Source organism: Pleurodeles waltl, chromosome 6, assembly GCF_031143425.1.
Source record: "Pleurodeles waltl isolate 20211129_DDA chromosome 6, aPleWal1.hap1.20221129, whole genome shotgun sequence".
NCBI lineage: Eukaryota > Metazoa > Chordata > Amphibia > Caudata > Salamandridae > Pleurodeles > Pleurodeles waltl.
This window is the reverse complement of record NC_090445.1, coordinates 830633281-830652401: the sequence shown is the minus strand read 5'-3', so window position 1 is coordinate 830652401 and position 19121 is coordinate 830633281. Positions and strand designations below refer to the sequence as shown.

The 19121-nt window shown below is 41.6% G+C and overlaps 2 protein-coding genes across 2 annotated transcripts in view; one reads left to right on the top strand and one right to left on the bottom strand.

The window, feature by feature from the left end:
- The window catches only part of ACTR1A (actin related protein 1A), a 217157-nt gene that overhangs the window by 175816 nt on the left and 22220 nt on the right, over positions 1–19121 (bottom strand). The window contains exon 2 of the mRNA XM_069239514.1: positions 13345–13409. Coding sequence (XP_069095615.1) covers positions 13345–13409 — 65 coding nt within the window. The remainder of the gene's footprint in view (positions 1–13344; positions 13410–19121) is intronic.
- Positions 6066–19121, top strand: part of SUFU (SUFU negative regulator of hedgehog signaling) — a 401082-nt gene continuing 388026 nt past the window's right edge. The window contains exon 1 of the mRNA XM_069239513.1: positions 6066–6185. The gene's annotated coding sequence lies outside the window, so the exon portion shown is untranslated. The remainder of the gene's footprint in view (positions 6186–19121) is intronic.

Below are 19121 nucleotides of genomic sequence, written 5' to 3'. Positions count from 1 at the left end.
TTTTCCCAATGCATATTACATATACCCTTATGCAAATGTATACATCATTTTCGCGCAAACAAATGTTACCATTATTATGCATTTAGGATCTCGAAGTAACCTACATCCCCATTTTTCTGTAGGTTTATAGGAATTCGTGTAAGTTAAGTGAAAGATGTTCATTTGTGCAGAACAAAAAGAAGAAAAAATATTGGTATTTACACACTTTATTTAATTGGCGGAGCAAGGAGGATTGTGCAAGACAGGCCTTTTTTGAAGGGAAAAATGTACAGCTGCAGTATCGATGAAAGAAGAAATAAGCAGACGATTTCTATAAGTTGACAAATAAGTGTGCATCAATTTGCGGTACTTCCCGAACGTGAAATGATCGGTCCAGTCAGGGTTTGAAAAAGCTACTCCACCACTCACTATGGAAAGTCATTTTTTATCAGGTGGAGCTACGTTTAGGACCTACTCGCCCATCCTGGCGAGTTGACACAGAACAGATGTTCTGTTTAGTCAGAAAGTGAAAACGATGTCTTTAAATCATGTTCTTGTTACATTTGCTCTGTGTTCAGAGACAAAGGTCAAAAGTCACTGTGTCTTTTTCCATTCTGACTGCAGAGTTCCAGGATTGTCTATGGTGACCTGTCTGACCTGCTGCAAAAACTGTGAAATGAAAGGCTAGGTGGGTGTTTCAAGCAACATTTAAATCACTAAGTCAACTGTACAAACATTTCAAAATACATGTCAGTAGCTATGAAAGTCCATTTTTGTTCTTCAGTGTGATGAAAAAAAGTGTTTTTATAGAGTGAAAACAAATAAGAACACTTTACTTGGTGATGTGCAAATGATAAATATGTTTCCTGAAACCCAGTTTTCACAGATTATTAATACACTACATAATTAATTTTAGTAAAGCTGCAAGCTAGTGGTAAGGTTACCACATCATGCTTTAGTCAAATATTTATTGAAAGAGTGTTTAAACATAAACTGGGAAATACTTCTGCCCTGAAGGCAATGCTATTAGTAAACTAAGGGAAGTCACGGATCCTGTATACCCTATATGTTGGCTAGCTTCCTATTACACATGGAGCAAAAAATTAGGACCAGATTTACAATGCTTTGACGCAAGGCAGCACCATAAGTCTTCTTGCTGCGTTGCCCTGCATCAAAACCAAAGGGCAGGAATGCGCTGTATCTACAAGATACAGTGCATTCCTGTCCTTTTCCCTTGCACTGGCGCACAAATTGCTGCCATGCGCCAACACAGGCACCCTTGCACCATAGTGCAAGGGTGCCTGCATTGCAGGGATGATTGTTTTTGTGCAGGAAGGGGCACCTTCTAGAACAAAAACAATCCAAAGAGGAAAAAACAGGGAGAAATAAAGCTATTTCTCCCCGTTGTGTCACTTCTACGTCACCTCTAGAGCGGCATAGGGTTACGATGCATTCCCCGGTTTAAAAAACCTTCTAAATCTCAAAATGCATCCACATCCATGGGTGTCTCGTGGGAACACCCATGCAACACCCATGGACATGCCTCTCCGATGCAAAGAAAGCAACGCCGCTACTTGTGCTGCATTGCTTTACTCCATATCTACATGGCCATGTAAAGCCATGCAAAGTGGCTGTGCGTGGCCTTGTAGATATGGGTCACCAGCCTGCGCCACAAATGTGTTAAAAAAGTGACACATCGGTGGCGCAGGCCGCTTGTAAATCTGGGCCTTAGTCTATTTAACTAAAACAAAAGAGTTTTTTGGTACAGCAGAAACACTGAACTCGCATTGAAGGTGCATTCATATGTGAGAATGAAGGAAAGGGCGACTCTGTAAAAAAAGATATTTGCCTAGGATCAGACAATTTGAGACTGGTTTACAGGTCAAGTAGATTGTAGTTAGGTCGAGTAGATTATTCAAGTTACTCGACCTGCAGGTCTAGTAACAATTTTATGATTTTTCAAGACCTCCAAGTGCAACATAGATACATCGGTCTATGGACTTACACAAACATATACAATAAGTGGAATCTTAATTGGGGCTTAGTTATGGGTGATTTATAATATTGTTAATGAATAATAAGAATCTAGGTCATGTAATGGGTGCACATGGCAATTGACCTCCATATGCCTTTTGCCTGCAACCTATGCTCCAACCGCATGCATCAAGAATTAAAGACAAAGTATTAAACCTTGATGTAAAACAAGAGAAATAAAGAGATACTCATCTAGTAGCAGAATTATGGAATGTGAAAGTAGAAAACCTAGGATCAATCCAACTTTCCCACTTGACCAAATTATGTGCTCCTGGGCAAATCTATATTCTGTTTCATTTAATAGTATGTAATGATTATCTATGTACAATACTGACAATCTGGGCCACATACAAGGTGGTCATAACAATTGACTTGCCTCTTAGTTACTTAATAGCACTGTTGTCAGGGCAGTGGGGCAGAGGTGTTTTAAGTTCAGACTCAACTCAAGCTATTGTTTTTAGTAAATGCCTGTCAATTTTAACTTAATAGACTTTTTTGAATTGTGAAGCAACTGAGCATATTTTGTTGCATCAATTACTTGTCAGTTTCATGGCTCAAGCTGAGGGACAGGCTCTCCTGGATAACTTTTTTCATTCGCCCACTTCTAAAGAAGATAGCGTTTGAAAGCAAGACTGGAGCCTGGGGGATTGCAATGGTACACGTGTACCCAACCTTTGGAGTGAGAAACGCTTCCTTGTAATCAGGCCACACCCAAGCATATGCAGCACCACAGGGGCAGCATTTTGCCCAAAGATAAGATGCAGCATTTCTTTTGCAGTGGGATGGGGTGAAGTCAGGCTGCGTTAGCAGAACTTACCAAGAGCTGGAATGAAAACTTGGATATAGTAGACTTCTTTCTGCCAATCTCCTATATAGGGCTTCTTTTTTCTTCTTTCTGTCCATGTGCAGAGTGTGCTGCAGCTCTCCAATGGAAGGAAAGGAGGTGGAGTGCCAAGGCAGGTGAAATGATTCAGGGACAAAAAAGACCAACATTCTGGCTGCTCATCTTTTTAAACGGGGTGCAACGAATGTGGATATTTCAGCTTTCTGGCTCGCTGCATTCTGGGAGAATTGCAGGGTGGACATATTTCTACATTCTTCCTGCTGACTTCTTCCAGGTTTCTGGCGCTGGGCATGCTGTGAAAAAAAAAAAAAAATCACAGGGAGGACTGCGAGGCAGGCCTGAAATGTTTTTTCAGCCTTGCTACTGCCCTGTGATTTATTCTTACAGCTGTTCGAATTGGACAGGCATTACTCCAGGAACACATATATTGGGAGGGTCAAGCAGTGATGGAATTGGCCTGTGCCACAAAGAAATTAGCAACAAGGATAAACATGATAGTAAACCTGTCAAACCTGTTCTGGTTTTATTAATTGCAACAGGTGAATTTTAAAATATCTTATGGGTTAAGGCACCTGCTCAAGAGATCTTTGTGTGCCCAGTAAATCTCGGGGCATAATGAAAGTAATAAAATAATACTCTGGTGGTAATGCACTTGCTGGAGAAACATGATTTTTTTCTAGTCACAGTTTTTGACTCACAGTAGCAGAGACAGTTGATGTGTGTCATGCAAAACAAATTGTGTAAAGTGTTTTGAAAGATTTTTATTTTATGTAGATAGGCAAGTGCTTTTAACATGGAGACCTATGAACCAGCATCAATGATCTGCATGCAAACTGCAAGGCATAGGTTCACACCAGAGCCACTGGATCTACCCAATTCTGCAGACGTTTCTGCATAGTTATGAATTTGCTGCACTTGTCACATAATCCATTACCTGGTGCATAATCTGCACATTTTAACAACTGTATCAAATGGATCAAAAGTTACTAAAAACAGGGCGATGTGTCCCTGAGCAGTGGAAGGCCTATCTTTCAACTGTTTATTTCTGTATTTGGGTATTAAGCTGGTATTATGAAGGTCAAATATTTTCCTAGACAGAGTTACCTTGTGAAAGAAATGACCAAATAATGAAATAATGTATCACAAAATATGCTGCATTATGCCACACAATTTGCATTTTCTTGCTGCATAATTTAGTCAACCATGCCGCATAATTTTGTCCTCCTCTGTTGCATAAATACAGTGGCCCGATTTAGACTTTATTATTTTTTCTCAATCTGCTGTTATTATAATGCTGCTAAGAATGATTTCTTGTGGGCAGTAATAAAGTGTTATTAGTACAAACAACCCAAAACAGTGCATACATATCCCTTATATACAGGGTTTGAACAAACTCAAAAGCTTGCCTTCAAATCATAGTTTCTCTGAAGTAATTGGGTGTTAGGCTCTAGTTAGCTCCCAAAACAGAATCGTAGTGGAACAAAAGGAAGGCTAACGGCTCCTCAAGTTCGTCCTTTGTTTTGGGACCAGTTAGAATCTCAAATAAGAATCTCAAATATGAAAGGCCTCTCGGTGCCTACACGCTGCTGCTCGGAACTGCAAACAGGCAATGTGCAGGGGCTGCTGAATATGTCACGGTATCTGCAAATTACAACGCGACAAATTCAAAAAAATTCACTGACGAACTTCCTGGCAAGGGTGTGGCCTCCACCCTGTGAAAATAGTAGGTGGACACTGTCTCCTTGACTTTGCCCTGAAGTACATGCAATAAAAGGGGCTTCGTCGCATCACCACGTTTTGTTTTCCAGACCCTCACTGAGGCAAGAGGCACAGAGGAAAGATTAAAACAACATAAACAAAGAAAACAAAACTCCCGAGAAGGCTGTCACAAAGATTCTGCAGCTTCTGTCACTATTAGAAAGAACATTAATGATGGCATGTGACAGTTACTCATTCAAACTGCTTCCGAAACTGATACAATTCTATGTCAGGACCGGAGGCTTCTGATTATGTAATCTCTTTCTTTACTGTTAAACACAGCAGCCAATGAAAATTTAAACTACATTTCCCATGAGGCAACAGTCTAGGTATCACCCCCAATCAGGGTCTACCCCAACCTATATATATATATATATCATAGTCCTCTAGAGTCCGTCCTCTTTCTTTGCTGCTGCAGCACAGAGCTAAGTTCTTTTCTACTAGACAAATATTGTTCAAGTTCTTCTGGTTTGAGCGTGGCCTAGTGCCTTCATACACTTCAATTGGATTCCCTTTGTATTCTATTTGCCGTTTTGATTTATTGTGCTTAGCGATTTTTGCATTATTTAAATCTTTCACACTCCAATAGCGCGCGCATATTTATTTATATATCGCCAGCGAGGAGGCCTGAGGGGAATGTGGCCTTTTTTCTAACCCGCTTTACTCTCGGGACCTCACGCATGCGCACAAGTGATTCCACTGTGGAAGCTCGTTTTCCGGCGAGTAGAAGCGGTATTCCTCAGAAGCTTCTACAACAAAGGATTTATTGCCTGCATTCTCCTCAGAATACGCCCAGAGGGGCTGTAAAAATACTATAGAGCTTTCGCTCAAGGGAAAAGTAGTAATCTACTTGTCCCTTCCTCCTCTTTTGACCGGCAGAATCTATTTTACGTGAGGCATTTGGGTTTTTTCCCCCCAACTTAACTGTGCTTTTGGGAACTCATAATTATTAATTGGCACAGACACATGGCCCACTTCAGGGATGACGAACAATATGGGGGAGTATGATGCTGGTCATTATGACCAACATATGGAAGAGCGCCTTGTGGAGGCACTTGATTTCCACCTGCGAGATTTAGTTAACAAAGCTTTGATCAAAGCATTACATAAATTTTCACAACCTATTTTCAACTATGGTTTCAGGCGCTTGGGCGCAGGCTCGGGGAACCCCACCCCAATTGAGGTCAATACAAATGAGCCTGGCCAGTCATCTGATGACCTTCTAGACCAGACCGTTACCTCGGTCCTTAACGATCACGAATATGGGGCTTTCCAACCTCGTTTTACCCCTTCAGTGCACACTAGTCAACATTCTGATTCAGACTCTTCTAATTCGGATAAGTCAAAAAGGTTTTCAACAGTAGCCTTTTTCGCAGGGCCGGGCGTTTTAGAAGTCGGACGTCAGGCCGGTTCAGTGCTCCAACTTCCAGACCTTACTACAGAGGCAGAGGTTCCTCGGGATATCAAGCCAATGCCAATTCCTACCTGGCGAGAGATCGTGGATACAGAGGAAGTAACCCCAGGGGACCTCACAGAGGAGGACAATATAATCAAGCTGCTCCCCAACCAGGTAACTCATATTCCGTTTGGGGAAATGATTTTGGGGGGCAGAGTGAGTCTGTTTGTAAACAGTTGATCCCTAATCACTCAAGATGCGTAGGTTTTAGAAACCATCCAAGGTTATCATCTAGAGTTCTATTCAAACACAGAACAGGTCTCCATTCCTCCTCCCCTCCTTTTTCCCCCAAGAAGAGAGTTCTTTCATAGATCAATAGGTCGAAGCCTTGCTTATGAAAGGACCGATCGTTTCTTCTCTTCCCCATACCTGGGGCTTGATCAGCACCATCTTCTTGGTTCAGAAGAAAGGAGAGGGTTCTTGATTAGTTCCGATTCTTCGCCAATACAATTCTTGGATTGTCTACTGACATTTCAAGATGGAAGGTATTCATCTCCTTCTGGACCTTTTGCTATAAGGGGATTGGATGGTCCTGTTAGATCTCAAAGACGCTTACCTAACTATTCCCATCTTCGCTCCTCATCGGCGGTTTCTCCAGTTCTTTTGGGGAATTAGATGTTATGAGTTTTCAGCTCTCCTCTTCGGGCTGTCTTCAGCCCCCAAAGTGTTTCACCAAGGTAATGTGCCCAGTCGTTCAATGGCTTTGAAAGAAAGGTGTCCGGCTTATCATTTATTTAGACCACAATCTAATCATAGCGCAGGAGGAAAGTCGAGTACTTCTCGATTTATCATGGAGAGTGTAATTACTTCAGGATCTGGACTTTATCATAAACGCAGAGAAATCCCAATTAATTCCTGCCCAACAAATAGATTTCTTGGGGTTCAGGAAGGATTTGGTTTCAGCTATTTTGCTTTGTCTTATTTCCTGCAAGAAAGTATCAGATGTTAAAGCTCTGGATATTGCAGGTAGAGTATTTACTCCTTCAGGTGTCTCTTTTAGAATCATTAAACGAACCAAATCAAATTCTACATGTATTTCCTATCTATGTTTTAGAGATAATGCTAAACTGTGTGTGGTTAAATGTATAAAAGTGTATGACGCTCGTGAATTTCGAAGAGATTTGAGTGGACAGCTTTTGATATATCTCTTCAGGAACCGTTTGGAGCTGTATCTTCTGCAACATTGGCCAGATGGGTCAAATGGTTACTTCAGGAAGCAGGTACTGATACTTCCAATATTTGGAGCCCATTCTGTCAGAGGGGCTATGGCTTCAAAGGCATTTAATGTAGGTTCCAGTGTTAGAGGATATTATGCGGGCCGCAGATTGGTCTTCAGGTTCCACATTTAAGCTTTTTTTTATCATAAACCTATTGTGGATGTTGCGTCTGCAGTCACAGATCAGCTTTAAACTAGCATAATCAGAAGCCTCCGGTCCTGACATAGAATCAAAACATTTCTAGCTTTCGCGACAATAATTTTCAATTCTATTAAGGACACGGAGGCGAGGATTATCCCACCCAGGATATGAATGATATAGTGATTATTTGTGATATGATGTATAGATTGTTGAATATACCTCACTCTTATGAATATTTATACGGTTTTCTCTTCAATCAAGAGATTATGGCACTATGGGGGTTATTACAACTTTGGAGGAGGTGTTAATCCGTCCCAAAAGTGACGGTAAAGTGACGGATATACCACCAGCCGTATTACGAGTTCCACAGGATATAATGGACTCGTGATACGGCTGGTGGTATATCCGTCACTTTACCGTCACTTTTGGGACGGATTAACACCTCCTCCAAAGTTGTAATAACCCCCTATGTTTCTGTTTACAGATGCGAAGACTTCCTGAGCGTGTTCCAGGGATTGGACCTTGAAAATTGTCTTTCTGCACCGGGTTTGCTGTTCTTCCATTCTGAAGAAGATATGGTTGGCTTTATTTTGTGGAAGTTACTCGGTTATGAGCAAAGAAAGAGGACGGACTCTAGAGGGCTATGATATATATAGGTTGGAGTAGACCCTGATTGGGAGTGATACCTAGACTGTTCCCTCATGGGAAATGTAGTTTAAGTTTTTATTGGCTGCTGTGTTTAACAGTAAAGAAAGAGATGGCATAATCCTCGCCTCTGTGTCCTTAATAGAATTGAAAATTCTTGTCGCGAAAGCTAGAATTTTTTTGATGCCGTAGCAACAACAAGGGAAGGTGAGGACAACCCAGAACCGCAGCGTAAATGGAAGGACCGAAACACTAGCCCTCCCAGGCTAAGACTGCCCTCTTTCTTCAGAAACAAAGTAATAGTGTTTAGTAAACAAATGGATCAAAGATTTAGCCTTGCAAATATTCTGAATAGAGGGACCTGCTTAAAAAAGAGCTGATGCAGCCATAATGCCCCTGGCAGGGCGACTACAAAACACTCTGGAGCTTACTTCTCTGCTACTGCATAACAAAAGCGAATAGTCAAAAGCAGCCACCTAGAGACTGTCTGGTTCATAACAGCGTGCGAAGATGAAGACCTCTAAAAACAATTAAATTATTCATCAATTTTAAAAAACAGTAAACTATAAATGCAAAGGCTCAGAGCCCCTTTTAAGTTCAGTCTACTCTATTCTTAGAAAGATGACGAGACAGGCGGTGTAAAACAAAGCATAGAAATTACGCGAGAGGCACAGAACTCCGTAGCTACCTTAGGTAAACAATCATTGGCAAAACCACTAGGGCTGACTTGCATTTTGAGTCCTGATTCACCTTTGAGAGGCTCCAATGAGTGCTTAGAATGCCAAGATGAAAAGATCAATTGCCTAGTCAAATGGTGCCAGGTAGATAGAATGACTTCCGGAACCCCAGAAAGGAATAAGAAATCAGCTTAACCTCTCAAGTCTCTGTCTTGAAGGTTTAAATTTGCTATAACTGGGGTGCAGAGTCTCCCCCCCCCCTTCTGAAAGAGGTCTTCCTATGGAGGAAACAAACAGGACAGTATATTCTAAGATAAAGCCTGTCTAAGTACTAGGGTCTCTTCGAATTATGAAAACCTGATGGAACCAAATCATCTGAATGAAGCGCATCAGAAATGGAAGAGGAGGTAACCCATAGTGCAATAGAAAGAAAGTCCAGTGTGTCACTAAAAGCATGTCCCAATAAATTATGGAGTTTAAGCTTCCTGAAGCAGTAAATAAGACTCATTGCTTCAGGAACTAACCACCTGTAAAATATTAACATTGCTCCTCAACACTTGCTCTAATAAACATGTTGTCACCAAATTGTATTTTATGTTGCAAACCAAGAGCCCTGGGGTAGAACAGGAGAGCAAGGTGAGTTAATACACCATAAAGGAATGGGTTATTGCTGCAACCAGATAGGCCATCTCCATCCCATTCCGCCTCCCATGGTGGTTGGCTGTGATTGATGCAATTTAGATTTCTACATCAGACCTATCATACTTCACTACATTGCATAAAATCAAACTGCAAGAAGAATTGAAGTGTGTAAGATGTCTCAACTCAGAGGTCAATTTTACCGTCTGGCCTGGATGTCTACTCTATTAGCAGGTACTGGATTAAAGTATTTAATGCACTTTCCGATATGACAGAGGAGAAGCTGACATAGACTCTGAAATGGCTTTGTTGGGGGTATATTGTAGATGTACTGGCGTCTTTATGGAAATTTGCTTCCGCTGCCCTTTTGGTGGCTAAACAGTAGGTGGTGTGTGCTTGGGATCTTGCTCCAACAGCAAAAATGTGGATTCAGGACAAAGCCTTTTGTAATGAGCAGAGTCATAAGGGCCCGTTACAGGGCTACTTGTTAACGCTGGATACACCTTCAAACTGAAAGATACATTTCCAGTCAACAGTTTTGGGACCTTGGAGTTCACAGGAGCTGACGAGCACCTACACCCATAGCTGGAGAGGTGTTTGTTTTCCCTCTGGGCAAAATATGTAAGAAATACATGTACGAAAAGGGGGCGAGTGGTTGGGGCAATTGTTTTTGTTCTGTATGCTCTGTTGTGTTAACTCTGTCTCAATTAAAATACAAATTAAAAAAAAAAAAAAAAGCAAAACAGAAGACATCTCTTGTTGGAAGGGCCTGCAGATAGGTTTATTACTAACGACCTACAGTTCTGAATATTGGAAGCAGCATCTCTCAGTGAGTTTCACTTGTGATGGATTGTCTATCAGCTCAGGAAATATGTAACAATGCATATTTTCCACTAGATGACAGACCAATGATCCATGCTGTGCAACAAAAATTAGCCAATAGGTCTGGCTTATAAGTGAACCAGTTACTGTTATGTTTAGGCACTCACTAAGTCATCATACATGCACTCTGTTACTTGTGCATCCGTTCATCCACAAACATTTTTCATTCACCTACTTAACCATCCATTAAAATACAAACAAAGGCACTTAATAAGGAAATATAAGATACATTTAAAAAATAAAAGTAGAAAAAGGGTAACAAGCCACTGCCTAAACATGGAATGTTTGTGCTTGCAACAAGAATAAAATTCAACCTAGCTGTAGACGGTCATCTTGCAACAGTATTGTACTTATTGCACGCGCACGCGCACACACACACACACACACACACACACACACACACACACACACACACACACAGGAAATGTAAACATATATACACTATGGTCACATCAGGCTAATAGAACTAACCAGTGCTGTCATCGATGGAAGCAGAGTGTGAATTCGAACAGACTAATTGCAGAAGGCTGACCCAAAGCCCCCGTATTCATTCATTCATCCTCTCCCATATTCTCTCTCTAGCTCCATTTTTAGTAAATGAATTTGTTTACAAGACCCTAGCAGACACCTAAGCCCGTTGGTCCTTCTTAACATGGTCTAGTAAGGATTATCAGAGTGGACATTTTCCTATCCTCAGTGTTCGATAAAGCGAGGTAATCAACACCACAGTTCTTGCCTACTATGGTAAACTTTTAGATTATGTGTATTTGTATAGTGCACAAATCAGTCTGTCAGATTTCACATAACAAAATGCTAGTCCACATGCTTTAACTCAATGCAACAACAATTATCCAATAAAGGCCTATTAGCTTTAGTATATGCTTTTAAGAATAAATAAGGCAAGCTTACTGCTGTTGTCATAACATTTCATAATAAACAGATTAGCCCTATGGCATTTGACATAACATTTCCCAATGAACCAGTCAGGCATACAGGCTTTATTACTGGCATGTCATAACCAAATGAGGACTACTGGTCTGAACATAATTTTTTCCCACAAAGCAACTACCAGGCTTTCAGCTATAACATGTTAAATATGTATCAAATTAAGGTTAGCAAAACAAAATACAACTCCAAAGAGAGATTAGCAAACACTGGCATAATGAAAACCTTACTCAACAGTTAGTCAAAGGGAGTAACCAACACCAAAACATTTTTCTATAAGGATAATCTGCGAGAATCCTCGTACCAAAACATCAGCATGCAACAATTAACATGGTGCAATAACAATCTACCTTTAATTGTATGCTGACTTTAACAGATGCTTTACACAATACATAGGTCATGCCCACTGGTTTTGAAGTAAATTTACACAATAAACAGATCAGGCCTTTAGCTTTGATTACTGACTTGTCACCATATTAATAAGTCCTGCAGTACTGCATTCAGCTTTCCCACAAGACAAGTACAGCATTCTTTTTAAGTGGAAGCACAGAACATCTGCCCAATCAAACACTGTGCTAAAGGGTATCAACATGAGGGCTGAGTCAAAGCCCCTCTTTAAGGGGTGCTTCGGAAGCTCTTTTTCTGTTAATCACATAAGGTTTAGCAGCAGATGTTCTGTCAAGCAAGACCTAAAAAGGTCATGCAACCAATGCACACAGTGACCCTTCACTAAGACTGGATACTGTCAAACATTAATACATTTATGCTGTACATAATCTATAAGTACTATGGACGACTTTAATGAGGTCCATTCTAGCAGGGCCCTCACCAGCCTTCTAAATGGACACTTAAAATCAGGAAACACCTTCATCACGAAAGCTTACAACATGCATTACTTAATAAAGACTACCCCTGGTGCTCCCTTTTCCCTTCTTTCCTCTCCCTCCACAGTCCCATGCCTCCAAGATTATGCAGAGCTCCCGTCTTCCTCTGAATCCAGTGTGCATTGTGGAATGAAGGTCCTGCAGTCACCTAACAATCGCGTGAAGGACAGCAGTGTAACTAACTCCACTTAAATATGCGAAATGTGTGTGCTAAATGAAAGTTCACTCTGGCCACTCATGCATAACTTCAAACACCTCCTTCATAGATTTCATTGCAAATACAACATTCTTTCAACCAACTATCCTCCGCAGTGTAGCTACTGCTCCGATGTCCTCTGTCACATCGCCAGGGGTGCGAAGCTCTGTAATCGTGCAATTACAAGTATGGTCTTCCTTTTTTATTTATGGGTTTTCTGTATAGGAACCTACTGATTGTTGGCGAGGTCCCCGCTTCAGAATGGTCTAAATACAATAAAGTTAAATGTGAGGATACCAATCGATCTCCCTTTTTGCTCTGCCAAACTTTGTTTCTTACATTCTCTCCCCTCTTTTGTCTGTATCTGTTCCACTGCCTTTGTGAATGTGCCCATCACGCTGCACTTTCAGGTGCTGAGATTTTCAGCTTCCACTATGTCAGTGAGAGTGGTGGCAAACACAATTTGTTGCTTGCATGACCACATCCCAGCTCATAATGCCCAAAGACAGCCTCCACATTTTTCAGAAGGTTTGTTATCATCAGTTACACGCATATGTAACTTCCGACCAGGCGGGACAACTTTTTTCATATTTCTCCCTGAAGTTTTGGAACTCTCCACCGGATCACATTACAAACGGAGTAGAGCGCCTTGAATTTTTGAAAGAAGCTGAAGAAATGACTCTTTTGTTGATCTATGTGCCTGTTATTACTCTCTGCCAGGACTCCCTAATAGGACTCCTGTTTGCGGTTTACAAATGGCATATCATTAACATCGCAACCCATTTTGGGAACTTAAAGTCCACTGACGAACTAGGCTCCATTTGTTTTGTGTCCTTCCTGATGCCCGCTTTCCTTTTAGTTTCCAGATAATTCAATAAGCAATTTAATTTCAAGAGCACATGTGGCATTTTTGCTATCTACACAGATCTTCTGCCTAAGAGTAATATCAGAAATGTGTGTATATTAAATGCTCTAAAGCGGTTTTACACATATTACATATTACACATACTGCAATATATGAATACAAAAAAAGAGACATATACTTACTAATTTGGAAAGCAATACTTGGGTATCTGATCTCCGGCAAAACCAGCTTTAATTACGCCAGAACCCTGTAGAAACGTAGATGCAACAGTTGTTAGAATTGCCGTGTAACATTTTGATTACTTACTGGTAATCTCAGAGTTCAAATTTAATCTTTCTCGTCCCGATGTGTAACTAATGGGTGCTGTGTGCACGTGAGGTGAGTTAGGCACCTGGCTGCCCAACTCGCATAACAAATGTCCTGAGTCCTCACTGAGGGAGGCTCCACCCCATCTCCCCTTTTTTGCTGGTACCACAGCCTGGAGCCCTATCGACCACACCTCCCCTGGAACCTACTATTTCAACCAAAGAAGCCAGAAGTCCACGTCTTAGCAGGGACTGGACTGGAACAAGGAAGATGTAATCGAACAAGTGAGATTATACACCATAGAAACAGACCTTTGCCATAGCCTTTAAGTGGAGACGAATGGCACTAGCCCGAGATTTCTTAAACAATAAAAGCTATTCAATTACATCACTTCCTCTTGGGTCCAGATCACTTGACGCATCCAAAGAACGTACTATGCAGATGTGGGTCCTCATATCCTCTTTGTTCTCAAGAGTGTGGGGGGTGCGGAGCAACTAGACAGGGTGTGTGTTAAGAAGAGAAGATGTAATATTACCTTTCTTTCTGTAACTTTCTACATCCTTCTAAGTTCTGCTTTATTACTGTCTTTCACTCCCAGCTCTAAGACTTTACCTAGCCTATGCCCTTTTCTCCCTCATCCTCCTTTTCCAGGTTGCCCTCGCCTCCTAATCACCATATCCCCTCACAGCCTTTTTCTTTCCTCACCTTACTTATTTTTCCCCTCAGTTTACTATCTTTCCTATGTCGGAGTTCTTCATTTCTCTTTGCAAACCATACTTTTCTATTGTCATGCTCCTCTTTTTTTAGATCGAGCCTAACAGACAGTGCAAGTTTTCAGGTTGCAAAAAAATCTATTGTGAACTTACAGTGAGCTTAGTGCCTGCCCGTTGCAACCCACTGGTTGGCTTTATGGTCACTCATTTACTTGCTTCCTATTAAATGGCTTGCCCAGTCTGTGTTGTGTTAGTCCCTCCAATGAAGCATATCCTTACACTGCTCACTAGTAGAGAACTACTTTTTTTCTTTTAGGTTGAGCGCACCATTAGTGCATGTATTTTCCACCTCTCTTCCTCGTGAGCTCACACTGCTCATTAGTAGAGAACTACTTTTTGTCTTTTAGGCTGAGCCTGCCATTAGTTCATGTATTTTCCACCTCTCTTCCTCGTGAGCTTTTCTCCCCTCACTGCTAGAAAACATCCCGCAGCTATCTCCCACATGGGATTTTCTTGTGCTGCAAAAAACACCCCCGCTTCTGTGCTTCATACTGCTCTCTCCCTTCTGTGCTTCTCTCTCTTGTTCCATGCCACTCTCTCTCTCTCTTGTGGTTTCCCTTGAGAAACCTCTCCTTCCCTGTGCACTCTGTGTTGCTTTATCAATCGTGAGCTTCTACCCGAACAAAATGCTTCTAGTTCCTTGCTCTGTGAGCTTTCCACCTCTCAATCACCCAGCACCAGCCCCTGCCCCACAAAACACTTTATGGTGCTTTCTCCCTCTTAGGGTTCAGCCAGTGTATTAAAGTTCACTTTGTGCGGGAGCACGTTTGCATATGACCAATGTTACTTTGCATATGACCAATGTTACTTTGCATAATGCACAAGACGGAGTCACACTGACCTGGGATGAAACTAAATTGAAGAGATTGCAGCATTTACAATTAAACAAACATAGTGATTCCTGACACACGTTCTTTGGAAGTGTAATACATTGATCAGTTGTCTGGAATACTGAGGGCAATCACTTTACCACCATCTCACACATATTACGTTTCTCAATAAGTAAGCTTAAAGTCCATTTTTAGTGTATTTTATTTTGTTTTCATGAACCACACACATTCAAACATACAAAAGGATAGCTATTTACATAGCACACGCTACAAATTAACGTGCTTCAAGGAGCCCACTAATAGTTATCACTGCTATTTTCAGTCCGCTCGTTGGCTGTTCATGTCTTAACAGCTGAACAATGAAATGCAGAGTTGGCTGTTATTATTCAACTCTGAGCTCATGATCCCTCTCTGTGGATACTCAGCTCAGTACAGGATTTTCTCTGTGTATTTATTTCCAGGATTTGATCTGTGTTCTCTCAAAGCAAATCACTCATATTTTCAACTGAACTCCACCATTCCCTCAAATTAAACATTGCACAGCTCAATCTGGCACACCACAAAACTGCATAAGTGCCTCCATATCTTCAACCCCTTAAAAGAACACACATGGAAACAGAAGTTCTGAAGTAACCTGGGTGAAAATGGGGACCTGGTATGAACTATGTCACAAGAAGGCATGTGTCCAGCAGCCTTGGCAGTGTGGAATCCCTTTCTTACTGTGACACCTAATGTTTATGTTTCAAAGGCTACCAACGTCATTCCACAGGTAAGATGGAAATGTCCTTTGCTAGAGCTTAAGCAGTTTGGTCATACTTGGGCAAGTTCGGTTTTCACCTTTTTCTTTGAATTTCAGTGGTGATTTCTCTATTTTTTTCCAAACCTTCTGCTATCAGTGCTTATCAGTGTTCATTCAACTGCCCAACCCTCAAAACAGACAAAACCTATTAAGTAATGCATGGTATGTCGTCTCTTCCCATTCAAAGGAATTATGTTTGATTGTTTAGAAAGTTTGTATTGCACTCTCATTTACACTCGAGTATCTTCACCACGTCTCAAATCTCATACTCACACTCACTCTGTGGGGACTCTATCTGGTTTCCAGGACTATTAATGGATTAAAAAAGTAAGAGTGTTCTATTCAAATGTTTTAATAAACAAATTCCTGGACACAGGGGTAATTCGCCTACTCATTACTGAATATTATGACATTGTAGGGGTGGGCAACTCTGCCAATAGCATAGTACCTTGTGAAACATTTTGACTTACACCAGATTAATTTGCAGCCTATTCACCTAAACTTTTCTGCAATACTTGCTTGACTGTGTTAAGGTGTTGCTGCTGTTGTGAGGACAGTCATTTGTCCCCATGGCAAATGTCTCACTTTAAATCAGCCCTGACCTTTTAACAGACATCACACTGTATTCTGTAACTATCGGCTCAAAAACCCAAGCAGTTAAGTGAACTTGAGTAAAAAGCCAGGATTAGGTGAAGGTATCATACACAACAATGGGGCACCTTGCAGCTACAGATTTTGTTGGTATTTGGAAAGTCTTGTGTCACATTTTCACACAACCCCGGGGGCATAGTCATATCCCTCTTTTGACAGGTACCTGTCACTGTATCTTACACCAAATGTTTAAAGCCTGGGGTGTTTGGCAGGTGACCTACTATGAATATTGACTTGTTAGAAAAGTGGGCTGATAAGAGGTTTACCCATTCTGTCACTGTGGGTAAAGGGGATGGTACCTAGTGGCCAAGATTCTTATGAGCCGGCCATTTCACCAACCAGTGAAAAAATTAAACACTGCCAAAAGATCAACTTTGGTTTTAATATTCCCAGACTCTACAGTTAGGTCAGACCTCATGGATGCTTTTAAACCCTGCACCTTTAATTTAAACACAAAACTGGAGATAACAAAAGAAACAACAATATATTTTTGACCTCCCTAAAAAAGACAGAACTCACGCAGAATAATCTTAGATCAGTATTCCTTGCTGCTACCTTGCATAACAAAGCTACACTGTGTTGGCCCCACAGAAAGAAAGAAAAATGACACATGCCCACTTTCCTGTCTTTGACTTTTTAGTTTGTAGTTGAACAAGTGTTTATCACTGTTACTAAAGCTGTTTCCGTTTTGGTGGGTTTTTACCAGTTAGTCTGATTCACAGTGTGAATGGGTATATTTCTCTGTTAGCTGAGTATGTCAAGTGTACTAGATTGTGGATGAATGTTCTTGGTTTGTTAGTGGGTGAGACATGGGGGCAAGCGGGGATTGTATCAAACTGTTCAAGCATCTTGTACGTTACTAGGCACACTCACTGGGCAGCAGATGCATATGTGCCCATAAGACGACTTGTGGCAGTGGTTTCTTAATGTGTGCTGTTGCAGAATGATGTGTGATGTGCCCTGGGGAAGAGGGCTTTTGTAAACAGTGTGAGTAGGGTTGGAACCAAATGCTTATTGACCTGCTTTGCAAATTATGAACATGAAAACCTCAAAGACAGCATAAAGAATAGTGACAATATTAATACTCTTTAATCAACATTTTTACATCATGTCTAAGCACAGTAAATAAACAGTGTTACAGAGTTTAATTGTTCTCAATATATCATCTCTGGACGGATGAATGCCTATGTTTGCTATGTCAGAATTCCAATTTGCGATCTACACAACACACCAAACGTCAGCATTGAGTGCTTAGCTTGCAGAGCCATATTTAGCAGTTTCTCGATCTCTTGATTTCTGCCTCCCACGGGACACACTACAAGCGGATCTCCTTTCTCTAGGTTCGAGCTTCAATCTGTGACAGTGAGCATCTTCTTTTAGCCTGTTGCTACTAGCGGGTTATTATTTTAACTTTCGGAATGCATCACTGCGGTCAAATACCTAATGCCCAGGCAAAGTTTCATCCAGGTGATTTTTTTTCTATTGCATTGCTTTGCCTAGGTGTGTCCTGTAAAAGAAAAACCCACTTGTCTCCTTGGTGCCACGTAGTGCGGTGACAAATTAGGGCAGCAATCTCATTATAGAAAAGCTCTGATAAGTTACTTACCTTCGGTAACGCTTTTTCTGGTGGATACAGGAACTACCTGTGGATTCCTCACCTAAAGAATTCTCCCCTCGCGCCAGCCTCGACGGAAATTTCTTCTAGCTCTGCACGTCGACGATGACATCACAATCGCCTGACTCCACGCGACGCCACATGACGTCATCCAGGCAATAAGAAGCCCTCGGCGACGTGCAGACGTCAGTTATCACCATTTTTTACGTGCCATAGAGGCGAACAGGTTAAACTTAAAGAGTACACATTTATCCAGAATAGATGAAAATAAAACATTTAATGTAGAACTTCTTCTGATGGATACACCTACCTGTGGCTTCCTCAGCTAAAGAATAGAGTCCCAAAGCAGTATAACCTCCGGTGGCGGGTGCCCGAATGGTCAAACTAAGAAATCTTGCAGCACCGAGCGAGCAAAATGGCCATCCCTCCAACCTCAGAGTCCAAACAGTAATGCTTGGCAAAAGTATGGAGGGACGCCCAAGTCACTGCCCTGCAGATGTCAGCCACAGGAACACCTCTAGCCAAAGCTGATGAAGCTGCTTTGGCTCTGGTGGAATGGGCACGAAGCCCCACAGGTGGATCCCTCTTCGCCAAAGAATAGCAGATCTTAATACATAGAATGACCCACCTGGATAGCGTTCTCTTGTGGACCGCTCTACCTTTCCTCTTCCCCACGTATCCAACGAAGATCTGTTCATCCTGTCTGAACTCTTTCGTCATGGCGACGTAGAAGCTCAGAGCTCTTCGGGGATCCAGCCGGTGGAGCCTCTCTTCCTCCTTGGATGGGTGAGGTGGAGGGTAAAACAACCTTCGGAAGGAAGGCCGCCTTGGTCCTCAACACCACTTTGTCCTTAAAGAAAGAAAGGTATGGGGTCCCCACAGAAAGAGCCTGACGCTCACTAACCCTTCTGGCAGATGTTATGGCCACCAGGAAAACAGTTTTGAATACTAGGTACCGTAAAGAACAAGAATGCATTGGTTCGAA